At 39.5% G+C, this 27,089-nt stretch overlaps 1 protein-coding gene across 1 annotated transcript in view; it reads left to right on the forward strand.

Moving 5' to 3' along the window:
• Window positions 1-21,571, forward strand: part of CLCA1 (chloride channel accessory 1) — a 33,731-nt gene extending 12,160 nt beyond the window's left edge. The window contains exons 5-14 of the mRNA XM_070405505.1: window positions 3,262-3,439; window positions 6,745-6,963; window positions 7,470-7,697; window positions 11,597-11,771; window positions 13,622-13,728; window positions 15,919-16,134; window positions 16,693-16,954; window positions 18,024-18,194; window positions 19,966-20,205; window positions 21,139-21,571. Coding sequence (XP_070261606.1) covers window positions 3,262-3,439; window positions 6,745-6,963; window positions 7,470-7,697; window positions 11,597-11,771; window positions 13,622-13,728; window positions 15,919-16,134; window positions 16,693-16,954; window positions 18,024-18,194; window positions 19,966-20,205; window positions 21,139-21,527 — 2,185 coding nt within the window. The 3' untranslated portion in view covers window positions 21,528-21,571. The remainder of the gene's footprint in view (window positions 1-3,261; window positions 3,440-6,744; window positions 6,964-7,469; window positions 7,698-11,596; window positions 11,772-13,621; window positions 13,729-15,918; window positions 16,135-16,692; window positions 16,955-18,023; window positions 18,195-19,965; window positions 20,206-21,138) is intronic.
• Window positions 21,572-27,089: the final 5,518 nt, after the last annotated feature.

Genomic DNA, 27,089 nt, shown 5'->3' on the forward strand with positions numbered 1-27,089 from the left:
CATGTACCTTTCCCACTTCTCTTTTCTAAGTTTCTATTCAGTTAGACACTGTATATGCCTTCAAGAGAAAGCATATATTAATACATATTCCTTTCTAGAGATATTCTAGAAATTTCTACATATGTAGCATATTCTTCCTTCCACAGATAACATTAGCAAATCTGGCTAATTACCATGTCCTCTGAAAAATAAATTTTATTGTAATATATTAATAATTTATTGATTATTATCTTCTAAATTAAAAAAAATTATTTTAAGGCCTAGAAGCAATCACAAAATGATAATACTGCCCACAATAGAAGGCTATTTTCTTAATATGATACAAAACATTAATTGAAAGCCAACAGCCTACATCATATTTAATAGGAAAATCCTAGAAACATTACCAGGGATAACATAGGATGGCCCCTATTAGTGCAGTTATTGAACCTTTTTTAGAAAGTTGTATCCAATGCAATAGCACATGAAACCGGGGAGGTTAAAAAATGGGAGGGTGGGGGGGAAAGCTATGAGAAAGAGAGAAAACTGCTTTTATGCAGATGATATGTAGTCCACTTAGAAAGCCCTGGGGAATAAATAGAAATTAAAGACAGGAGAAGTCAATAAGGTGACCAGATACAAAATGAAAATTCAAGTTGTCTTCCCAAATATTAACAATAACCAGTTCAAAAATATTATGGACAGAATACTCCATTGAAGATAGAAATTAAAGGTATAATGAAGTGTAAAACTCTAAAAAAGGTAGATATCATATTTTAAGAAAACTATAAAATCCTTCTAAAGGCTTTAAAAGAAAATCAAGAAAAACTGAGATATTTTCCCATTCATGAATGATTTAAATTCAACCCAAATTAATATATAGGTTCTATAAAACTAGTCAAAAGCACATCAATTTTTACCTCATTTTTTAAAAATATCAGAATTCACTCAATAGATAGTACCTAAGAACATTTTTTTAAAAAGTAGTAATAAAGGGAATTTTTACTTACTGAATTTTATATATATATAATAAAACTATATTAACTAAAGCAATGTGAATTGACAGACACATATACAATAATTTACTATTTAATACAGCTAGAATTATAGATGTATGAGAAAAAACAGAATTTCTTAAGATATCAGGACAATTTGAGATGTGTGGGGAAAATATTAACAGATCTTCTTCCAATTGAATAGACTCATTAAATATAACTATCACAGTCACAATGACAACTAAAGGAAAATTAATAAAAATCATACTCCTATGTGGTGAAGGTCTTTCTACGCATTCAAGAATTGTAGAAAGATATAACTAAAAGATTAATAAATTTGGCTATATAGTCATTAAAAATTTTGTTGTATATAAATGAAACATAAACTAAACAAAAAGGTAAAAAATAAAAAACATTATTTGCAAAAATTAATAAAAAACACCTTTTAAAAGCATAGTATTGTAACACATGAAGAACCTTTGAAAACCAGTAGGAAACCAATAACATAATAATATAGAAATAGATACAGGAGGAGAATAAATAATCCAGAGAAGAAATAAAAATGGTGAATAAACATATAAAAAATATTCAGACTTACTAGCAATCACAGTGGTGCAAATTTGACAAAGATGAGAATCGTTTATTACCTAGTAAGTAACTGCTAGTGGGTGAGAGCTCCCACAGATGGTTGTTAGAGACATAAATTGGCACAAGTATGGAAAACAATTTGGTGACACATATCAAATCTCCAAAGTATTTCCTTTTTCTTGATCCAGTAATTTCATGTTTAAAGCCCATTATAAGGAAAATGGTAGAATAAGCTGAATCAGCAATCTATAAAATATTCACACTTTTGATCTGATGATTTAGTCTGAGAACCAATCACATTGCAAACTTGGAAATAGAGTCAAAATTTTATGTGAAATTTTATTTATTCATTGAAGTTTTATTTTTAGTCCTGACAAGTTGGGGGAAATCAAATGAAATAAATTAAGCTAAATTTATTTTATAGTATGAGAACATGCAATTATTAAAATTACAGTTTGAAAGAATGTTATAAATTATAATTAGGTGTCACGTAGGACTCCCTCCACCTCCCGCATGGAGTAGGGTTCAGTATCTGAAAGAGGGGCCACACACAAATGAGAAAAAAGACACGAGATAATTTTGCAATATTGGAGGACCAGGCGGGCAAGTCCAACTCAAGGAGAGGGACTTCCACCTGAGCTCAGGCCACTCCGATCTTTTATTGAGGTCGGGGTAGCCTTAGGTAAGGAGATTTCAATGACACATGGATTAGCTCATCAGTAGACAATTTCCAGAAATAGGCAGGGTGTCTGATTAGCTCATCAGTAGATGATTTCCAGGAATAGGCAGAGTATCTGATCAACAATAATCAACAAGGATCTACACAAGTATCTAAGGAATTAAGTGAACTAAGGTGGGGATGATGCTTTAGTTAGATAACTGGGTGGTGTCTTAATTAACTAGGTGCACAGCCCTGACCTTTGCTAGGACTTTCAAGGGCTACTAGCTTTTGGGGGGTCTCTGTCTAAATTCAGCTAGTGAAGACAATGAATGGACTCCGGCAATTAGGTATTAAATTTTTAATTATACTAACATACTACGTTTTTCAAAAGCCTGAAGCAAAACTCTGTGTGCCATGTTATGCTGATACAGAGAGAGGAAATGCTTCAACATGTTGACAGTAGCTTATTTCTGATTGTGGAACATGATGGTTTTCTTTTCTTCTTTATACTTTTTTGTAATTTTCCAAATTTTCTATAGTGTTCATATATTGTTTATATACCCAAATAATAAGATGTTAGAGAAAAGCATTCCATTTATGATAGCAATAAGACTCACAAGCATATAATATAAAGGAAAATCTAAAATACTTAGGGACATATAAGAGTTATGTAAAAACTATGGCATAAACTAATGAGAAACACAAAACCCAAGCCTTTTGAGGGAAACAGAGGCCAGATTTTCCAGGAAGGAGAGGACTACATTAGGCGGTGCCTCAGGTCTGCAACCCTTGTTCATCCTAACAGCAACCATAAACCAGACTTCGCTTTTCTGCTGCAGAGAAACAATTTCTGATACTATCTGGGGACTCTTCAGATACATTCTGGCAAACAGAAATAATTTTTCTGTTTAAGGATGTATTTGTCTCTTGAATTATGAGAGGACATCGTGGACAAGGTCATCTGTAGAACTCGACCACAGAGTCTAGCCCTTTGAAATAATTATGTCACTTGAGTATCCAACCTTAATATATTTTCAGGTGTTCGGCAGATATTACTGGTAAAAATGTAGTAAAGAAGTGTCAAGGAGGCAGCTGTATGACCAAATCCTGCAAAGTCGACAGGGTAACAGGGCTGTTTGAAAAAGGATGTGAGTTCCTACCTGATCGTGAGCAGACAGAGAAGGCTTCCATAATGTTTTCACCAAGTGTTAATTCTGTGAGTATCTTTTTTTTCTCTCAACGCTATGAATTCAATGAGGTTTTTATCCCAGATGCTGCAGGAGAGGATCAAATTTTAGGAAGGCATCACTGAGCAGCTGATTCTCTGTGGGACCAGCCAAGAGTGCACAGTCAGGGTAAAATCCTGTCTCCCCTTCCTCTTCTTCAGGTTCATTCTTGCTTCTCCATCCTCTCCTTCCCACTAGCTTTTAGTTTCAGTGTTTAGAATGACTTCAAATATCCTTAAAGGCAGACAAACACAGTTTTTTCATTAAATAAGAAATTTACCCAGGGGGATTCTTTTAATTAGTTAATAAGGACAAGACCAGTAGCCTTTAATTTAATTTTCAGAGATCTCTTTTCAGCCTGTCTATTTACTTTTAGTTGTTAAGTAAAATTTTCTCTCTCTTTTGTTTGTTCTTTTTGGGGGGCTTTGTTTGTTGTTATTGTTGTTTATGAGTTTATCTGAACCACGCTGACAACATATGCAAGGGAGCAAGATCTCAACTGCTCCTGAAATTTTCTCTTTTTAAGAGTGTCGGTGCCCTTCCCGAGTTTGTACATAGTTTTAATAGCTTACAAATATTTCTTAATGGTTTTTTAATGACAAGTTGGCCATAAGATAAACTTGAAAAAATTATCCTTATTAATGCTAAATATATTCATCAATGAATTTGCACAAACTAAGATTAAGTGCTTCAGTTAACTGATTTTAGTGAGGAGTCCCTCTTATCTTCCAGTCTCTTACATAAAGTGATGTTTTCCTTTTGGAATAGAGCAGCGGTTCTCAACCTCCGGGTCGAGACCCCTTTGGCGGTCGAACGACCCTTTCACAGGGGTCGCCTCAGACCATCCTGCATATCAGATATTTACATTATGATTTGTAACAGTAGCAACATTACAGTTATGAAGTAGCAACGAAAATAATTTATGGTTGGGTCACAACATAAGGAACTGTATTTAAAGGGCCAGAAGGTTGAGAACCACTGGAATAGAGGGTGAAGTAACTTGTCAATAACATGATACACCATGGTTCCTAGGCCCATCCTTCACTCTGGTTTCGCAGTGAAGTTCCAGACTTGCTCAGGAATTCCCCAGAGGTTCCCAGAGTATATGTTCTAAATTAACCAAGCTAGAGTTGAAGTTGAAGTTGATGCTTAGTGAAGTTTGGGAACCTCTGTCTGGGGTTTTATGCAGAAGTTTTTCAGATTCCCTTACTCAAAAGTAAATAGAATGATAACATGGAAACACTACCAAAATGATCTCAAAAATGCAAAGAGAAAATTGTTTTACAGCTAATGTTTGCATTCTAAATTATAGAATCCCAGGCATTTAAGATTTTTAATTAAATGATAATACTATAAAATCACTGAGAAGGAGGACCTAAATTATACCTACTTTAGGTATACTATGCTTCCTTTTTTGATCCCCCAAATGCTAGCAATGTAAATGCTTAATAAAAGGAAAAAACACTATCACTTATTGGCTGCGTTAGTATTGACCCTATTGCATATGTTCTTATGTAATTCTTGCATAGTAACTACTACCATTTTGTAGATTAAAAAACTGATGTGCAGGGTTTTTTTTTTATATTGAGCTTTTATTACGTGTCACATACTGGACTAGGTTTTGAGGAAGCAAAATTTAATAAGACAGGTTTCTGACATAGGTGGATTTACAGCTCAGTAAATGCATTACAATGTTGCAGGGGCCTTACTAAAGTTTCTATAGGGCACTGTGAGGGCACAGGGTTGAGTGAAAATTTCGCTTTTCTTTGGTGGAAAGGTAGAAAATGAGAAACTATTTTGAAAATGAACTTTTGGCTGAAACATGAAGGTGTGGTTCACAATGCAGAGGACAGAAGAAGAGGCATCCTTTACAAATGGGGATCATGAGCCAAGTCAAGATATACAACAGCCTGATAAGGCTACCGTGGGGGGAATCAAAGACTTGGACTGCACAGCCAGAGTGAAGTGGAGAGTGAAGGAAAAATGCATTTTATAGAGATTGCTGTCTGCTATGTGACATAGTACAGACTACTTCACAATTAAGAGCCACCAAAGGGTCTTAAATACAGGAGTAAGAAGGAAGATGCCTCTGGCAGCTATGGAGTGGACCAATTGGAAGGGGAGTGAACCATGTCCAGCACAGCCAGGGGTGAGCCTGAGGAGGGGCAGTGAAGGATTAAAGAAAACAGACAAGAGAATACAGTTGGGCCCAGGTAGATCACTGCCTGGATGAGGAAACAGTGACACAGACTGTAAGCCGAAGATTTATTTTATAGTCAGATCACACAAAGCAAAACAAGGGGAGTGGTCAACATGTTTACAATGTCCTTATAAGTTTCAAATCTGTTTTGTTACTTAAGCCTTGTTTTGGCAGCACTTGCTGCACCTCCCACAGCCCATTAGCTACCTAAGAACAAGGGAGGACTATAAGGTCAAGCTTAATTGTGCTAGGAGGGCTCTGCCCTCCAAGCTGGGACTTGTATGTGGCTCTGCCACAGGTCAGTCCGAGGCTTGACCCTATAGCCGCTCCCTACAGGGGAGCCAGGGAGAAAAGTCAGATAGGAGACTGCAATAGTGTGATGAGAGACCGTGAGGGCTTGAATGATAGAGAGTCCATTGGAAAAGGAGAAAAGATGATGAACTGGAGAGACAGTGAAATTGTTATTTTGTAGGTGGGGGAAAGCTAGAAAAACTCTCAGGTTCCTGAGTTAGAAGACTGGGTGAATAGTGGTGGCATCAAGCTAGGAAATACATGAGGAGGAGGAACAAAGTTGGAGGAAAGGTGACAAGGTGACGAGTTCAATTATGAACATGTGCGGTTTGAGGAGCTGGCAGAACACCCAAGTGGATTTTGGAGAGAGCTGAATGTTGGGTGTTAAAAGTTGGAATGTGAGGTGTTGGCAAGTGATTGGGAAGGAAAGAAGTGAGTGGAAGTGAAAGGATGGAAAGATAAGATGGTACCACGAGAGAAACGTTGAAATGCAGGTGTCTTGGTGATAGTGGTGATGGCTCAAAATGGAAAAGTAGGAAGGAAGCCAAAAGCAAGCAAATGATTGCTGTGAAGCCCTAAGGTTTCCACAAGGTTGAGCGCATGTTTGGAGATAGGAATTCTAATTGTGACTGTGATTTTCTCCAGCAGTGCTCTGCAGTGATTTGGAGACTGGACCAAGATTATGAGTGAACAAAGCAGACTGGGGAGGAGGGCAAGGAATTAACATACTTTAAATTAATCAAATCATTAAAGATTTTAACCGGTAGTTTATTGTTATCTATGTCATTTTACTGACAATTTCAGGTGGTCGAATTCTGTACAGAAAAAAACCACAACAAAGAAGCCCCAAACCTGCAGAACCAAAGATGCAACCTGCGAAGCACCTGGGAAGTGATTAGTGGCTCTGAGGACTTTAAGAAAACCACTCCTATGACGACACCACCACCCAAACCCACCTTCTCATTGCTGCAGATCGGACAGAGAATTGTGTGCTTGGTCCTAGATAAGTCTGGAAGCATGAAAGTACGTGCAATGAGTCTCAGTCTCTGGATGCAGATCTCACATTTGCATACAGTATAATCTAGCCAGCCCAGAGAGTGCGATGTTACAGTGCTCACACTGCCATCAGGAATGCCTACTGCCACTTTAGTCAACAAACATTCAGCATCAAGTGTCTCATTTGCCAAATTAAATTAGCTTTCGATTTGTGAATTACACGGCCTTAACATATATGTTTCCCTGACAGTGCGCAGGTCTACAGACCTGTTTCTAAAGCCTAATGATTGAACTACAGCCTAATCTGGTTTTACCTTTTAGGGCTATTTTTACAAAGGCCCAAAAATTCTACTCCAAAATACTACTAAATATAAAGGAGGAGATTTCTCCCATAGAAGGATATGCCTTGAGTAAGCTTGCTGCCATTTACTCTCTGTTGAGACAACCCCTTCCAAATTCCCTCTGGCCTGTTCTGTTATTAGTCTGCCCACCTAAACACAACCTGACTGCCTGTCTTCTGCTTCTCCATTCAGAGTGGTGACCGCCTAAAACGAATGAATCAAGCAGGCAAACTTTTCCTGCTGCAGACGGTTGAGCAAGGGTCCTGGGTAGGCATGGTGATGTTTGACAGTGCTGCCCAAGTCCAAAGTGAACTCGTACAGATAAACGGTGGCGCGGAAAGGGATGTGCTCATCAGAAAGTTACCCACAGCGGCCTCAGGAGGAACATCCATCTGCAGTGGACTTCGATCAGCATTTACTGTGAGACAAGTTCCCCTATTGTGGCTCGTCAATGTTTACAACTCATGGTTAAGAAATCCCTCCTTTCCAGTGTTTCCATACATGCCTAGTATCTGGTTGAATTAGACAATGTATGGTAGAGCAGTGGTTCAAATGATACAAAGACACAGCCCTGCAAAACTATTGTTAATTAGTTCATTCATGCTTTCGTGCTTTTCTACATCAATGCATTCCTGCTTTCCTACATGCATGCCTGCATTCAAAATATTCATGTGTGCCTACTATAAGCAAGGCACTGTGTTGGGCTTTAAGAATACCATGAGGGCCAAAGAGACACCACACATCCTCCTGTCACAGAGCTTATAATCTTATTGGGCAGATACATTAACCACATAATCACACAAATAAGTTAATATGCATAAACTATCATGACTGCTATGAAGGAAGGTACACAGGGACACAACAGAGTATCTTCTATGAGAAAAAAACATGAGCTCTGAGTTATGGTTAAATTTTGAGGTAGCTTAGCACTCCAAACTTCTGGGCACAGAAGTACCTCCTTTTGTGCAAGCAAATGGTTTATTTATTGAAGCAGGAGGCCTTAGGAAATATAACTATAAATGTATTGGGGGTCTATCCAAAGGTCCCATCTGACCACACCCCATCCCTCTACTTAGATATCAATATCTCGCCATTTTCAATAAATTTAAGTAAAAATTTCTCCAGCTAATATTTAAGGCATTCACAAAATAATCTCTACTTCCCTCACAAGTCTTAAGTACCAGGGACTCTCTTCCAGATGTTTAAGCAAGTGAGACCACCTGTCCTTCAGAGCTCCTGCACCTTTGCCAGGCTAGTTCCCCACTTAGAGTACTTTCTCCTCCCTCCTGTGCACCTCAGAGCACTCTGGTTCTTCAAAGGACCATACTTCTTGACATCTTTCCTGATCCTTCTAACTGTGTAGAATTGCTCTTTCTGAATCCCATGACCTTTAAAAAAAAATAGCTCTTATGACTTCAGGCTCTTCTCTCTCTTATTTTCTAATCACGTGCTTCACTTAAGCAAACTTTAGGAGTAAGATTTTTCTTTTTACCTCCGAGGAAGCTGGCACAATATCTTGTATGCAGGAGGTTCTCAAGAAATAAAACTGAATTGAGCCATCTGATTGCAGCTGATGCTTAATTGCACTAAAGACAGAATATAATATTCTGTATTATTTAGAGGCTATTTAGCTCCACGAAACAAAGCTAGCAGGCTTAAGGGCTGAGAGTCTCAGCAACGACTCAGGCAGTTCTGCCCTGTGCCTGCTGTGGACACAACACATCTTTGGGGCTGTTCCACATTCCCAGGCAGCAGCAGAAACATTGAATTTCATGTGAACAATGGCTCCAACATTCCCTCAAATGCAGTCTGTCCCTCTGGCCCTTTTATTCCACCTTGAAGGCCGGTTCCCTGAAAGTAGTTTCTATTGTGTACACAGTCAGCTGGAAAACCCTTAGCCAGATGCCTGTGTGCATCTGGGTTCGTTTGCCTCTGCCACTCATTCAAGCTTTGATTAAAGAAGCAAATGAGGGAGGGAAACTGACAGTGAAATCACTGATGTATACTGAACTCCTGTTATGCAAACCCTGAGGGAGATGACTAATGCCAGATGGCCTGGCGATGAGGAGAGAATGGTTCTGCATTTTCCACTCGGATGGGTGAGAGAGTGTGAGGGATACAGTTGAAGTTTAAATGCTTCTCTTGCCCTATGGAATCTGAATGGAGGGTCAGAAGGAGCTTGTGGGTGACTTCAGGGTGATGAGGTAAAGGCCTTGGATCCTACACTGTCCTCAGGATCCCCACTGGTCCTTGCTAGAGGACCCTGGACAGGTCTGTCCTGGGCTCCTGGGAGTGGTATCTGGTGAGGTGTGGCCGCTGTGATTTGCTTGTTCTCTTGGCTTGATCAGGGCCCAGTGGTCCTCCCCAGCTAACTCAGCCCTGCCCTGGCTCTCACTGTTGGAGCAGAGCCCTGAGCATACCTACATCCTCCATTCAGCCCCCAAGGAAGGCTGTGCACCTTTTTTCCCCCCTTTATCGATTAAGGTATTGCATATGTGTCTTTATCCCCCCATAGTGCCCCCACCCCACCCCCACTCATGCCCTCAGCCTCTAAGGCAAGATGACCTGTTCTCTTGCCTGCCGACTCTCACGTCAGCTGTCTTCTATCTCCCCAATAGTGTGTGTGTGGGAATGTCTGCACGTTTTCCATGACCTGTAGTAGTGATGGGGAGTGTTGACAAGGGAATCCAAATTAAGCTCTTTCTCTAGCTTCTAAGATCCTACAGCTCAGGCAGACCAAGCCCACGGCCATGGCTGATAGGCTCCTGGGCTCTGGGCTCTGGGCTCTGGGCTCCTTCACACAGCAACAGTCACAGTTCAGCTCTCTTCCCTTGTGTGGCTGCCCCTCTCAGAATTCAAACAGAGCGGAGAGAAAGTCTTCTCTGCTCCCAGCTTTCCTTTCAACCTACTTAAGACGCATTCCCTTTCTGAGAGTCTGGTCCAGAGAAGGGAGGCTTGATTGCTTGTTTCCCCTCCTTCTGGGTCTTCCTTCCACTCTTTTTAGAAGAGTGGGACTCATGCCTCCCTCTTCTTAAACGGATAACACTGTTGTTTTATGTGATTTTCCTTCCATCATCATCTTATTCAATATTGTCCTCTCTACACCACATAACAAACTGTAGTCCGTGTCTAGCAGTTACAATATAGGTGTCATAGGACAAATAGGAACTGAGATTACTAGGAATAAAATGTTTTGCTTTAATCACAGGGTACATTAAATTTTTTTATGGCTATAATTTCTTTTCCTTTATTGATTAAGGTATTACATATGTGTTCTTATCCCACCATTGCCCCCCATCCCCCCCGCTCATGCCTTCACCCCCCTGGTGTCTGTGTCCATTTGTTAGGCTTATATGCATGCATACAAGTCCTTTGGTTGATCTTTCCCCCTTACCCCTGCCCTCCCCTACCTTCCCTCTGAGGTTTGACTGTCTGATTGATGCTTCTCTGTCTCTGGATTTGTTTTTGTTCATCAGTTTATGTTGTTCATTATATTCCACAAATGAATGAAATCATGTGATATTTATCTTTCTCTGACTGGCTCATTTCACTTAGCATAATGCTTTCCAGTTCCATCCATGCTGTTGCAAATGGTAGGAGTTCCTTCTTTTTTTTTTTTTTTTTTTTTACCACAGCATAGTATTCCATTGTATAGACGTACCACAGTTTTTTTAATCCACTCATCTGCTGATGAGCACTTAAGCTGTTTCCAAATCTTAGCTATGGTAAATTGTGCTGCTATGAACATAGGGGTGCATATATCCTTTCTGATTGGTGTTTCTAGTTTCTTGAGATACACCCTGAGTGGCACAAAGGATACATTAAATTTTTTAACAGCTCATGTGAGCTGGGTATTGACCAATCAGAACCAATGTCAGCCATAAAACGTTGGTATGGTCAGACAGGTGAATATCATACAAGCTAAAATCTACCCTAGGTCTAATATTCCCCCAATATTATCCCCATTAAAAGAGGATGGTTTCTGAGGGTTTCTTGGAACCCCTGAAAGCTCTTGAGGAGAGATTATGTGAAGGAAACTTCTCTCCTGCGTCCCCAGGGCTGCTCACCTCTGGAACTGCCCTGAGCCACACTTTATAAAGCTCTCACTGCAGCAGGTTCGTCACGAGAAAAGAGCACAGAAAAGTGCCATGAATGTTTCCCATTTAAGAGTGTGTCGTTTCAAAAGAGAGAGACATTTGACCATCCCCAGACACTTTTGTTATTCTGGAATTCCTTTCCTTGTTCTCTATACATGCAATTTTCACAAACACTTTGGCCGCCCTGAGTTTGGTAACTCACACTCTTAATTATGTCCTTAGGTGATTAGGAAGAAATACCCAACAGATGGAGCTGAAATTGTGCTACTGACTGATGGGGAGGACACCTCCATAAGCACATGCTTTACTGAGGTGAAACAGAGCAGAGCCATCATCCACACCGTTGCCCTGGGGCCCGATGCAGCGAAAGAACTGGAGGAGCTGTCTAAAATGACCGGTGAGGGGCAATCTGCTGAGCCCCCCTGTATTGTTGCTTCCACTGGACTGTGAGCTCCAGTGAAGTGGGGAAGAGGGGAAAGGTGGGAGAGGGAGAAAAGGGGTCATTTACTGGCCAAGTGACTACCTTATCCCCAAATAACCATTATAACCTACTCCACCCATTTATTGTAAGGCCTTGGTTCTAGGATTAGGGCAGTCTGGAGAAGATGGGACCATCATGGCACCCTAATGAGGACCTGGGACTCTCTTCCCAGGAGCTTTATAAGAGCTGGAAGGAATCTACTAGGTTAGCCAGGAACCACTCACTTCCAGTTGGCAGCTTCCAAGAGACCCACGGGAGACACCAATTACATTATACCATGACACAGTGCCCTGTTGGCAATAGAAAGCACAAGGAGGCACAAAGAAGGGAAGGAGAGGGCCCAGAAAGATGACATCTGAGTTGGGACTTTTAACAAGGAGTAGCAGGGGGAGAGCAAAGGGTCTGCTCAGCCACATGGAAGGTCACTCTGAAAATGTGGAATACGAAGCACTTCTCTGTAAAACATTAATCAATTGTGCTTCTAACACAACAGATGGTAAAAATAGATCCCATATGCCCCTGGCTTCTTTAGCGGAATGGATGGGCACGATTTATTTTTATGTATTTATTTTACTTAGGACCAGCAGTATGGATAGCAATGATTATGCTGAGTTTCCTTCTGAGGCAGCTAAAATGACAGGGCGGTTTGCTCCTAATACTAGCTGCCTTAGGCTGGGTTTCTGAGAGGCAGAAACTGAGGCAGGGATTTAGGCGCATGTAATTTACAGAGGGAGACCTCTCATGAGAGGGAGGGGAGACGTAGGGTAGTACAGGGGAAGGAGCTAGGTATGCATCCGACTGAACTTGGAGTCCAGCTGAAGCCTGACTCCACAGAAGACTCGGAGCTGGAACTGCATTGCAAGCTTGGTCCAATTTTAAAGCAAGGGCACTGGCCTTTTGTGCCACTGTGTCCATCAGTCCATGGCTGTGGACTGTCAGGGCGGGGCAGAGATGAGGGGGAAGGTTATTTCCTAGCTTGGGGCTTGGGTGTCCCCTTTTGGTAAGGCCATTCTCTGGAAAATGGGGCAGCTATATGCCATTAGCAGCTAACAGAGCAGCTGAGAAGAGATGCAATCACCTAGATAAAGGATCTAGGTAGAGCACCAATTGTATTATCAACAGTTATTATCAAAATACTTTCCTTAGACTGGATGACATTAATAGTTTAAAAGTACTTTCACATCAACTATCCTAGTTACACCTATTCTAAATAGCCCAAAACTGCTTGGTGTAGAATAGTATCATTTTTTTACATATTGTACTTTTCTATAATGGTTCCTCACCAGCTGTTATTTCTTCCTTTGTCACATGCATAGCTTTTCTGATTTAGGAGAAAACTCAAAAGTCATCCTTCTTAGGATTATGTCTAAAATAAGAATAAATCAATAGGTTTAGAGTAAGACTTCGTGGATTCTCTACTATGAAAGTGCATGGTCCATAGGTTGATGCTCAACCACTGAGCCACACCAGCTGGGGAAAATATGAATTTTATAATATCAGTTTGGGCTTGTCAGCTTCATGGTTGCTTTGCACATAGTTAAAGTTGCCATACAACTGAGATGTTGCTGGAGTTATTATTTAGTAGGACTAAAAAGCTAGTATCAATTTCTGAGTTAATCTGAATACTTATTTGATGTTCATCTATTAATACTTTAATAACACAGTAGAATATTTATTTTGTGTATTCTGTTACCTTAAGAAGAGCAAAAATGTTGCGCATACTTGATTTCTACCAAGTAACTTCTGACGATGTAATTTCTTCTCAGGAGGTTTGCAGACATATGCTTCAGATCAGGCTCAGAACAACGGCCTCATTGACGCTTTTGGGGCCCTCTCATCAGGAAATGGAGCTGTCTCCCAGCGCTCCATCCAGGTCAGACTTCTTCCTCTGCGAGTTTTCATGTTTATAAATAATGCTAGCCAAGATGGAGAGTTTACTGGTTAAAAGTTTTAAGTTCTACTTTCTTCTACTAGTGACTTAAAATTAAAATACATGTTTCAGGCTGATATTAAACATTAGTCCTAAAATGCAACACTACTCATTTAAACAAAGCAACAGTGTTTACTTGTTTGAAAATAGTACTAAAGTGACTTCCTCATAAAAACCAGCAACATAAAATATAATGGGTCCAAGCATTCTTTTTTAACATCTGTTAACAAGCACCCATAGCAATATAATTGGCTCAGAATTTTCTTCAGAGTAGATCATCTCAATACAAATTTTCCAGGAAAAGTGTTCAGGGATTACTTGCTCTATTTTTCCATTACCACAAATCTCTAATAGTGGCCAAGATTTTCATGTAATGGATGGAAAGTGCTTTGTACTGTGAAAAGCCCACGCCGTCAGTCCAGACACCTGGATTCTTGTCCAGGGTCGGTCATTAACTCTATGACCACAGGCAATGAACTTCATCCATCTGGGCCTCATCTTCTTAGTCAGATATAAACCCGAAAACTTCTGTTTTTCTGAAAAATCAGGCCCTTCTGATTCTAAAATTTCAAGAAAACAAAATTTTCTTTTAAAAATTATGGTACTATGCCAGAGCCGGTTTGGCTCAGTGGATAGAGCGTCGGCCTGCGGACTGAAGGGTCCCGGGTTCGATTCCGGTCAAGGGCATGTACCTGGGTTTCGGGCACATCCCCCGTGGGAGATGTGCAGGAGGCAGCTGGTCGATGTTTCTCTCCCATCGATGTTTCTAACTATCTATCTCTCTCCCTTCCTCTCTGTAAAAAATCAATAAAATATATTTAAAAAAAAAAAATTATGGTACTATTTAAAAAAAAAAAACTGGACAAACATTTTAAAATGCTCTTCTCTAATAGTGCAAAAATTACTCACATGATTTTTTTGAACTAGAGAGAGTAAACAATCAATACTCATACTTGTGTGGATTATAACTTTTATTGTGAAAGTTTGGATAAAAGTAAAGGAATGCCTGATGTCAAAGCCAAATAATGATAAGAGTTCAAAACAACAGGCTTTCTGGTCTACCAATATAGCAATTATTCAGTCAAAGAAGAAAGCAATTATACTCCGTTGGGTTATCCTAGTTCAAATTTAGAAAATGAAACTCAAGAGCCTGGTTTAGAAATGGGAGGAACGTGTCTTAGAAAAGTAATTAAACTGATGAAAGGGCAAGTTCACAATCAGGCCATTTCTGCCCATTTGTATTTTATTTAAGAAACCTAACAGGAAGAGTGATGAAGAAAGGAGTGTGATTCATTTACCCACTTGTCATAAGAATCAGATCCAAGATCATAATCTTCCTATGGAACTAGAAATTCTAGCTCCATGACTAGGCCACCCTATCTTCTAATAAGAGTTCAATTTAAGGACAATAAGTAATAATCTAGGCCATAATCCTCAAAATCACACTTTTTACAAAAGTCTTACTAACCCTTCCCCATCTTAATCCCAGCTTCTCAGCTCCATTCTACTCCCCAAAACAGACAACCTTGGCAACTGACTTAATTTATCTTCACAGGGACTGCGGAAATACTCAATTTAACACTTAGTTATTTGCAATCCAAACAATCCATACCTGGGTGGAAATAAGTCCCAGTCATAGTTATAGGGTAGTAAGTAGGATGAGCTCTGTATACCAGTAGGTATAAAGCAAAACACAATGTGAGAATATCAAAGGACTGACAGAAACAGTCCTCTGTGGGAGCTCACAGGAGGGAGCAATTACTCTCAGCTGGTAAGTGAGATGGACATCAGAGAAAGCTCCGTGGAAAAAGTGACGTTTGAAGTGAAATTTAAAGGATAGGTAAGGTTTAGACAAATAGAGATGAGCACACATACTTCCAAGAGAAGTGAGAGTGTGATAAAGTCGCAGAGTCGCTTAGGGAAGTGGTCTGGTTTGGGTGCAGGAATCAACATTGTGGAAGCTAAAGCTGGAGAGGGAATTTAGAATTAGATCATAATAGCAAAATACCAAACCAAGGACCTAAGCACTCAGGGCTTTTTAATGGAACAACTGAATGTTGGGGGGCAGAATGGAAGAGACCCTGTGATGGGAGCTGTAGTCTCCAGAAAATAAAGAGTTGTTTTTCTGAACAGCTTGAGAGTACAGGAGTAACTCTCCAGGCCAGTCAGTGGATGAATGGCACAGTGATTGTGGACAGCACCGTGGGAAACGACACCTTGTTTCTCATCACCTGGACAATACAGCCTCCCCAGATCCTTCTCTGGGATCCCAGCGGAAAGAAACAAGATGGCTTTGTAGTGGACACAGACACTAAAATGGCCTACCTCCCAATCCCAGGCACTGCCAAGGTATGGACTCAGCATTTCCCCTTCTCACAATTTGACAAGGTAACGTTTTTATAGAATAACCATAGCTTTTTAAACGTGGTTAGTTGCTAAAAGGAAAGTCAGTGTTGAATGAAAGAGAGCACCACAAAAAATCTCCATCCAAAGGAGATCACTCAATATGACAGCAAGTCAAAAGAAAGGAAAGCCGTGTTGTTTTTCTCCAGATACTAAAAGGAGAACCTTCAAATTACATGGTGGTCACGATGCAACATCATCCTTAAAGAGTCAGGTTCATGAAAACTGTTTCTTCTACCCCCCAAACCCAGCCATTTGATCCTGCCCTTCAGAAACCAAGGCAAAGATAAGAATAGTTTTCAGACTTCATTTTCCCCAAGTAGGGCTTTCTTGACAGTAAGAACCATGTAGTTGGCTCAAGCATACCAAAGTTTCCCTTGGCTGCGAGTAGCAAAGACCATCCTAGATATGCTTTAACATGCTCGTATGAGATAGGCTCCTCACAGAAGTCAAGTCTGTGTCACCCAGATCCTAACTGGAAATGTCTCCATTTGTTTTGGTCAGGTTGGCATTTGGAATTACAGTCTGCAAGCAAGCTCCCAGACCCTGACTTTGACTGTCACCACCCGCGCATCTAGTGCTACCTTGCCTCCAGTTACAGTGACCTCTAAAATGAACAAAGACAAAGGCAATTTCCCTAGCCCTATGGTAGTTTATGCAAAGGTTCACCAAGGAAACATGCCGATTCTGAGGGCCAGTGTCACAGCGCTGATAGAATCAGCAAAGGGACAAACAGTTACCTTGGAACTATTGGACAACGGAGCAGGTAACCACCCAAGAAATTGCAAAACACATCTTCCTTTTCCAAGAAGCAACAGCAGGAGGGCATGGCCTGCTGAGGACACTTAGAAACAGGGAGTGCAGCACTGAGGGTCTGGTTGGGAGAGCTTTCTGCTCCCCCCACCAATTCCTGTATTTCTAAATGTTGGACAACATGAAAAAGGGCCTACTTTTAGCTTCTGCAAAGCCCAAACATATTGGTGGCTCAAGCTCAATAGCTCAGAGATTCTAGGGAGTTATCAGAGGGTATTCATAAGCTCCAAAAAATTAATAAATTAATACCTATCTTACATTAGGGTTTTGTGTGATCAAATATATATATATATGTGTGTGTGTGTATATGTTTTATCTGTACCCCACACTGTTGAGATATCACTATCCCTACATTACAAATGAAGAAACTGAGGCTTTCACATTCGGAAAGCAGCAGAGATAAATTCAAGTACAGTTATATGTGACTCCTATATCTATGCAGACTCTATATTATCTTGTTCCCAAAATGAAAATCCTGCCCATTATTTTTTTAATTTAAGAAATCTAACAGGAAGAAAAGAAGAAAAAATTCTACATTTCTTTTTAGGCAAAACTTTGCTGCTTACTGTGATGCAAGTAATCTTTTTAGGACAAAATCTATAAATGAATTTCCTTCCTAAATCCACCCTGGGAGAAGCTATGAATTTTTGAAAAATAATCACATAACATTTTTTTTCTCCTCAGTAACATACAGCAATTCAGTTCAATACAACAGCTACCTATCGAGTAGTTAGCCTGCACTGTGTTGGATGTAATACACACGACATGATCTCTGATTTCAAAAAGAAATTCAACAGTTCAGGAAGATAAGGTGTACACATATGAAACTATACACACATACACATCACACACACATGTAAAAGAAGTAGACCTCGTCCTTTACGTAGTCAAATCCTAAACTCTCTTGAAAAGCATGCTGGATTCTCTTTACTTTGAAAATGTTAACTCACCTTTGATTTGGAAATATACAAACACCCAGTTACTTTTAGGATATTCATTAATTCCTTCATTTCCCTATCAAGGTGCTGATGCTACTAAGGATGATGGTATCTATTCGAGATATTTTACAGCTTATGATACAAATGGTAGATACAGTGTAAAAGTGCGGGCTCTGGGAGGAGTGTACGCAGCCAGACAGAGAGTTATGCCCCAGCAGAATGGAGCCATGTACATACCTGGCTGGATTGAGAATGGTAAGTAATCTGTAATGACACACCTGACTTGAGTAAAAGGTTTGCGATCAAGAGGAAACCATTAAGCCTGCGGGGAGAATGGCGCAGGATTAAATTAGGGTTTCTCAGCCTTGGCACTATTGATCTTTTGGGCCACATAATTGTTTGTTGTGGGGGGTGGTCCTGTGCTTTGTCGGATAATTAGCAGCATTCCTGGCCTCTACTCACTAGAAAACAAAAACAACCCTCACAGTCATAACAATCAGAAATGTCTCCAGACATCACCCACTGTCCCCTGGGGGCAAAATAGCCCCCAGTTGAAGACACTAGGTTCAATGTATTTGTTGACTGCCTCAGTTCAAATTCCAGCCCTTTATTAAGTCAATTATTTTAAATTATTTTTCTTCATTTTCCTCAGTTGTAAAATAGGGATATTAATGGTTACTACCACATAGAATGGTTATAAGGAATAAACAAGTAACTATATACCTAATAAGCTATTGCTGGTAAACAGTTAAGTATTCAATAAATGTTCATTATATCTAATAAATTTAAAAACATTTTGTAATGAAGCTCTTTCCACTGACATAGGCATTCCCAAAGAATAAAAATAATAACAATTTAAGGCTTATTATCTACATCAATGTTTTCATAAGCCCACCTTCTCCCTTCCTTCCTCTCTTCTGCTCAGACCAGGAAGAATAGTAGGTGAATATATGCTTCTCGGTACTTGGATGTATGCTTAGGAAAGGGAGAGTCCTGAGACATGTAGTGTCTCCTCATGCAAATGTGATCATAGGAAAAAATGCTTTAAAAGATACCATTGCTTGAAAAGCTCTGTCTAAAATTTTAGTTTATTTTATTCCCATGTGTCCTTCTTTTTGTGTTAGGAGAAGGCAGGAGGGAACTGATTTAGTGGCTGTATCTGGCCTATGCTCAGTGTCTTAATTACATTATTACATTTCATTCTCCTAATTATCCCATTTTATAGATAGAGAAACAGAGGCTAGAGAAGTTATTGATTCACATAACTAGTAGTAATAGCACCAGGCTTGGCATTGGGAAGCCATGTTCTTCCCTCCATATCTTGATGAGCCTTAATAACAAGAGAGATGGTCTCTACTGGTGAATCCAATACTAACCCTTCACCTGCCGAGGTACCTACTTCATGTTTGCCCAAGACCAGATTAATGGGTAATTTTTAAGGGCTAAAAAAGTAGAGTTTATGAGAAAGTGAATTTGCTACAAAAACTAGGTTTCCATGCATTCACTGAGAAAATCAGAAGTCGTTCAAATGCATAAAATTTTAGAATCCCTAACACAGAACATTTCATGCACAGAACAAATAATCAAGGCAATTCTTAAAGGTCCAGGTGATTAATTACCAAATAAATAGAAAAGATAATGGAACCCACAGTATTGTTTAGGTGGAAGAGACTTCTTGAGGCAATCTGAGGAGGTTTAAAAAAGCAGTAGTATTTATACTGCTTGTGGAAGAGTATGATCAGGATAGGCTAAAAGTTGGGAAAAGAAACAATTCCAGGACAAATGTCATGAAAATAAATTATGAAAGTCATTCCACTAAATATCTGTGAGATAAAGAACTGGGATTCTCTCTTTGCTTCTTCCTCTCTGATCTGGGATCTTTACACCAAATAATTAAAATGAATTTTGTGTGTGGGAGAAAAGAAGGGGAAGGGAAAAGTAGGAAGAGGGTAAGCCAATAACAAAACAGAGGAAAGTGTAGCCAGTTTGTGCAGCTTACCATGTATTGAGGAATATTTTAATGCAGGTGAAGTAAAATGGAATCCACCAAGACCTGAAATTAATAAGAATGATCTTCAAGGCAAGCAAGTGTGTTTCAGCAGAACATCCTCAGGAGGTTCTTTTGTGGCCTCCAATGTCCCAAAGGCTCCCATACCTGATCTCTTTCCACCTTGCCAAATCACGGACCTGAAGGCAAAACTCCAAGGGGACAATCGCATCAATGTGACATGGACAGCTCCTGGGGATGATTATGATTACGGGAGAGGTAAGCTGAATGCGGTGTGGAACCTGTGAAGCAGTTTAGCAGCCCAGCAGAGGTGCAGAAGGGAGGGAGGCAGGCAGGTGTTTTGTGATGCATGTGGAAGACAGGGCAGGACTGTTCTCTGAAATTAAGCGGGGGGGGTGGGGGGGGGGGGGGTGTCAAGGGCAAAATGGGTAAAGTAGCTCCAATATACGATAAATAATGGAAATTAGACTTTTGGTGGCGAGCATACAACAGAGTACACAGGTGGAGAATTATAATGTTGTACACCTGAAATTTGTATAATATTATTAACTAATGTTACCTCAATTTAAAAAATTTATTTAAACAAAGATTTAAAAATGGGAGGTTTAGAATCTGAAGAGCTGGCCTACTTTAGGTGTCAGAGGTTTTCAACCAGGAAAAGGCTATCTTCAGTTTTTTCCTGAAATCTTGCCAAAGTGCCCTTTAATAAGCCCCATGATTAGTAATGACTCCTCGAGAGGATTGAGAATAAAGCACATATATCTATGGAGCAGAGCTCTCCTTTGGAAGAAGCCTGTAAAGGCATCGTTTTCAAGGCTGCAGCCTTGGCATCACACGAATCCTTATTAGACACTGTACAATTTCACCCCCAACTGAACTAGAATCTGTATGCACATTAGAGTTTAAGAAGCTCCGGTACCAAAAACTCCTGTAGAAATAATAAAATAATAATCAAACAACCTCCTGTCTTGGCCAGGTACTATGCTCTAAAAGACTGACTAAACCTGACCCAGCTTACACTTATTACTCTGTTGAGATACATAGACAAGAATGTAAAAAGATACTACTGCTTGTAAAAATGAAGCATCAATTGCATTTGCCCATTGGAACTTTATGGGATGGTGATATAAAGTTTCTAACAGCCTTTTAAAATTTGAGAATTGCAAGTTATGTCTTTTTTTTTTTTTTTAGCTTACAAGTATATCATTGGAATAAGTACAAGTATTCTTGATCTCAGAGACAAGTTTAATGAATCGGTTCAAGTGAACACTACCGATCTCATTCCAAAGGAGGCCAACTCTGAGGAAGTCTTTGTGTTTAAACCAGAAAGCATCCCTTTTGAAAATGGCACAGATCTCTTCATTGCTGTTCAAGCTGTTGATAAGGTCAACCTGACATCAGAAATCTCCAACATTGCACGAGTATCTTTGTTTATTCCCCCACAGACTCCTCCTGAGACACCTAGTCCTTCTCTTCCTTGTCCTGAAATTAATGTCAACAGCACCATTCCTGGCATTCACATTTTAAAAATTATGTGGAAGTGGCTGGGAGAATTGCAGCTGTCAGTAGCCTTGGGTTGAGTTTTCATGAGGTAAATAAAGCATCCATCCTTTGGATCGTAAAAGTTTCTAAAGTGTATTTTATACTTCCTGCAGGGGATGAGTTAATGAAGTAAAAGGCTAAACAACTGGATATGTATGTATAAAAACTATCCATTCACATCCAAAGGTTTAATCATCACTTTGAATACTAGAAAGGAATGCTTACATTAATAAATAAAAGTAAGTTTTAATTCATTTTAAGGAGTGTTGCCAGTTAAAAAGAACAAGTAATTACATATGAAAGATGCTATAAATGTCCAACTAGATCAGTGATGGCGAACCTATGACACACGTGTCAGAGGTGACACGTGAACTCATTTTTTTGGTTGATTTTTTTTTGTTAAATGGCATTTAAATATATAAAATAAATATCAAAAATATAAGTCTTTGTTTTACTATGGTTGCAAATATCAAAAAATTTCTATATGTGACACAGCATCAGAGTTAAGTTAGGGTTTTTCAAAATGCTGACACGCCGAGCTCAAAAGGTTCACCATCACTGAACTAGATCAAACTATCTTTTTTTTTTTTTTTTTTTTTTTTTCCAGTCTTCATGTCATCTTTATTTTTTTTTTATTTTTATTTTTTTAATTCGCTTGAAGTATTACAAAGGGTATTACATAAGAATCCTCCCCCTCCCCCCGCCCTTGACAAACCCCTACCCTCCCTTACCCCCCAGTGTCTTATGTCCATTAGTTATGCTTATATGCATGCATACAAGTCCTTCGGTTGATCTCTTACTCCCCTCCCTCCTGCCCCCCAACTCTGTCTGGCCTTCCCACTGCAGTTTGACAATCAGTTTGAGGCAGCTCTGCCTCTGTATCTATTATTGTTCAAAAGTTTGTAATGGTCTTTATTATCCATGAATGAGTGAGATCATGTGGTATTTTTCCTTCATTGACTGGCTTGTTTCACTTAGCATAATGCTCTCCAGTTCCATCCATGATGTTGCAAATGGTAGGAGTTCCTTCTTTTTAACAGCAGCATAGTATTCCATTGTGTAGATGTACCACAGTTTTCTAATCCATTCATCTACTGATGGGCACTTAGGCTGTTTCCAGATCTTAGCTATGGTGAATTGTGCTGCTATGAACATCTGGGTGCATATATCCTTTCTGATTGGTGTTTCTGGTTTCTTGGGATATATTCCTAGAAGTGGGATCACAGGGTCAAATGGGAGTTCCATTTCCAATTTTTTGAGGAACCTCCATACTGCCTTCCATAGTGGCTGCACCAGTCTGCATTCCCACCAGCAGTGCACAAGTGTTCCTTTTTCTCCACATCCTCTCCAGCACTTGTCGTTTGTTGATTTGTTGATGATGGCCATTCTGACAGGTGTGAGATGGTACCTCATTGTTGTTTTGATTTGCATCTCTCGGATGATTAGTGACTTTGAGCATGTTTTCATATGTCTCTTGGCTTTCTGAATGTCCTCTTTTGAAAGGTGTCTATTTAGATCCTTTGCCCATTTTTTGATTGGATTGTTTATCTTCTTTTTGTTAAGTTGTATGAGTTCCCTATAAATTTTGGAGATTAAGCCCTTATCAGATATGACGTTGGCAAATATGTTTTCCCACGAGGTGGGTTTTCTTGTTGTTTTGTTGATGGTTTCTTTTGCTGTGCAGAAGCTTTTTATTTTGATGTAGTCCCATTTGTTCAGTTTCTCTTTAGTTTCAACTGCCCTAGGAGCTGTATCAGTGAAGAAATTGTTTTGGCATATGTCTGAGATTTTGTTGCCTTTGTATTCTTCTAGAATTTTTATGGTTTCCTGTCGTACATTTAAGTCCTTTATCCATTTTGAGTTTATTCTTGTGTATGGTGTAAGTTGGTGGTCTAGTTTCATTTTCTTGCATATGTCTGTCCAATTTTCCCAACACCATTTATTGAAGAGACTATCTTGGCTCCATTGTATGTTCATGCCTCCTTTGTCAAAAATTAATTGAGCATATTGGTTCGGGCTAATTTCTGGACTCTCTATTCTATTCCACTGATCTATATGTCTGTTCTTGTGCCAGTACCAGGCAGTTTTGAGAACAGTGGCTTTGTAATACAGCTTGATATCTGGCATTGAGATCCCACCTACTTTGTTCTTTCTCAGGATCGTTGCAGCTATTCGGGGTCTTTTTTTATTCCAGATGAATTTTTGGAGAGTTCGTTCTAGATCTTTGAAGAAGGCCATTGGTATTTTAATGGGAAGTGCATTGAATGTATAGATTGCTTTGGGTAGTATGGACATTTTAATGATGTTGATTCTACCAATCCAAGAACATGGTATGTTCTTCCATCTGTTTATGTCTTCCTCTATCTCTTTTTTCAATGTCCTGTAGTTTTCTGAGTAGAGGTCTTTAACCTCTTTAGTTAAGTTTATTCCTAGGTATCTTAATTTTTTTGGTGCGATGGTAAATGGGATTGTTTTTCTGATCTCCCTTTCTGAAAGTTCACTGTTGGTGTATAGAAATGCCTCAGATTTCTTGGGGTTAATTTTGTATCCTGCTACATTGCCAAATTCATGTATTAAGTCTAGTAGCTTTTTGATGGAGTCTCTAGGGTTTTGTATGTATAATATCATGTCATCTGCAAATAAGGACAGTTTTACTTCCTCTTTTCCAATTTGGATGCCTTTTATTCCTTCTTCTTGCCTAATTGCAATGGCTAATACTTCCAGTACTATGTTGAACAGGAGTGGTGAGAGTGGGCATCCCTGTCTTGTTCCTGTTCTTAGGGGAAATGGTGTTAGTTTTTGTCCATTGAGTATGATGTTGGCTGTGGGCCTGTCATATATGGCTTTTATTATGTTGAGGTATGATCCTTCTATTCCCACCTTTCTGAGAGTTTTTATCAAAAATGGGTGTTGGATTTTGTCGAATGCTTTTTCTGCATCAATTGATATGACCATGTGGTTTTTTTCTTTCAATTTGTTTATGTGATGTATCACATTTATTGATTTACGGATGTTGTACCATCCTTGCATCTCTGGGATGAATCCTACTTGGTCATGGTGTATGATCCTTCTGATGTACTGCTGGATCCAATTTGCTAAGATTTTGTTGAGGATTTTGGCATCTATGTTCATGAGGGATATTGGCCTGTAATTCTCTTTCATTGTGATGTCTTTACCTGGTTTTGGTATTAGGGTGATGCTGGCTTCATAGAATGAGCTTGGAAGCGTTCCTTCCTCTTGAATTTTTTGTAGTAGTCTGAGGAGGGTAGGTTTTAGTTCTTCCTTGAATGTTTGGTAGAACTCCCCTGTGAAGCCGTCTGGCCCTGGGCTTTTGTTTGCTGGAAGCTTTCTGATGACTGCTTCAATTTCTTCCATAGTTATTGGCCTGTTGAGGTTTTTAGATTCTTCCTGATTGAGTTTTGGAATGTTGTATTTTTCTAGGAATTTGTCCATTTCCTCCAGGTTGTCCAGTTTGTTGGAGTAGAGTTGCTCGTAGTATTGTTTAACAATCATTTGTATTTCTGTGGGGTCTGTTGTTATTTCGCCTCTATCATTTCTGATTTGGTTTATTTGGGACCTCTCTCTTTGCTTCTTGGTGAGCCTGGCTAGGGGTTTGTCAATCTTGTTTATCCTTTCAAAGAACCAGCTCTTGGTTTCATTGATTTTCTGTATTGTTTTTTTGGTCTCTATTTCATTGATTTCTGCTCTAATCTTTATTATCTCCTTCCTTCTGCTCACTCTGGGGTTTTCTTGTTGCTCTCTTTCTAATTCTTTGAGTTGTAGAGTTAGATGATTGACTACCATTTTTTCTTGTTTTTTGAGATAGGCCTGTAGAGCTATAAACTTTCCTCTCAGGACTGCTTTCATTGTGTCCCAGAGGTTTTGGATTGTTGTGTTTTCATTGTCATTAGTGTCCAGGATGTTTTTAATTTCTTCTTTGATGTCATCGGTAACCCAATCAATATTTAATAACATGCTATTCAGCTTCCAAGTGTTTGAGTATTTTGGGTTGTTTTTATTGTAGTTTATTTCTAACATTATGCCATCGTGGTCTGCGAAGAAGCTTTTTATGATTTCAATCTTCTTGAATTTGTGGAGACTTTGCTTGTGACCCAATATGTGGTCTATTTTTGAATATGTCCCATGAGCACCTGAGAGGAATGTATATTCCGCAGCTGTGGGGTGAAGTGTTCTGAAGATGTCAATTAAGTCCATCTGATCTAGTGAGTCATTTAGGATTGCTGTTTCTTTGCTGAGTTTTTGTCTAGCGGATTTATCCAGTGATGTCAGTGGTGTATTAAAGTCCCCTACTATGATTGTATTGTTGTCGATCTCTCCCCTGATATCTTCCAGAAGTTTTCTTATGTATGTGGGTGCTCCTGCATTGGGTGCATATATGTTTACCAGGGTTATATCTTCTTGTTGTATTGATCCCTTTAGTATTATGAAGTGGCCTTCCTTATCTCTGGTTATGGCCTTCACTTTGAGATGTATTTTGTCAGATATAAGTATTGCTACCCCAGCTTTCTTTTCCTTTCCATTTGCGTGAAAGATATTTTTCCATCCCTTCACTTTCAGTCTGTGTGAGTCCCTTCTAATGAGGTGGGTCTCTTGTAGACAGCAGATGTATGGGTCATGTTTTTTTATCCATTCAGCCACTCGATGTCTTTTGGTTGGAGCATTTAGTCCATTTACATTTAAAGTTATTATTGAAAGGTATTTGTTTGTAGCCATTTCTTTTTTTGTGTGTGTGTGTGGCTGTTTTCTTTCTGAGCTTGATATTTCTTCTTTTTACACCAGTCCCTTTAGCATTTCTTGCATGGCTGGCTTGGTGGTGATAAACTCCCTTAGCCCTTTTTTGTCTGTGAAGCTTCTTATTTCCCCTTCAATTTTGAATGATAGCCTTGCTGGATAGAGTATTCTTGGATTCAGTCCTTTGCTTTGCATCACTTTGTAGATTTCCGCCCATTCTTTTCTGGCCTGATGTGTTTCTGTTGAGAAATCATTTGATAATCTAATGGGAGATCCCTTGTATGTTACTTTCCGTCTCTCTCTTGCAGCCTGTAAGATTCTCTCTTTATCCTGAACATTTGCCATGGTAATTATGATGTGTCTTGGTGTGGGTCATTTCGGGTTCACCTTGTTTGGGACTCTCTGGGCTTGTGTGACTTTTTTCTTCCCCACCTCAGGGAAGTTTTCTGATATTATTTCTTCGAATAGGTTTTCTAATCCATGTTCATCTTTCTGTTGTTCTGGCACCCCTATTATTCGTATGTTGTTTCGTTTCATGTTGTCCCAAAGCTCCCTTAGGCTCTCCTCCTGTCTTTTAATTTTTTTCTCCATTTGCCGTACAGTTTGAGTGTGTTTTGCTTCCTTGTCTTCTAATTCACTAATTCGGTCCTCCGCTTCTCCCAGTCTACTGTTGATACTTTCAATGGAGTTTTTTATTGAAGCTATGTCACTCTTCATTTCTTCTTGGGACTTACTTAAGTTGTTGATTTTTTCATCTGTTTCTTCTAGCTTCTTGCATAAGTAGTTGAGTTTTTCATCTGTTTCTTCTTGCTTCTTGAACATGTGGTGCATGTACTCTAGGAACCTTA

The sequence above is a fragment of the Myotis yumanensis genome, unplaced genomic scaffold, assembly GCF_028538775.1.
Source record: "Myotis yumanensis isolate MYYU_CA2020_CCGP unplaced genomic scaffold, mMyoYum1.0.hap1 SCAF_2, whole genome shotgun sequence".
Classification (NCBI taxonomy): domain Eukaryota; kingdom Metazoa; phylum Chordata; class Mammalia; order Chiroptera; family Vespertilionidae; genus Myotis; species Myotis yumanensis.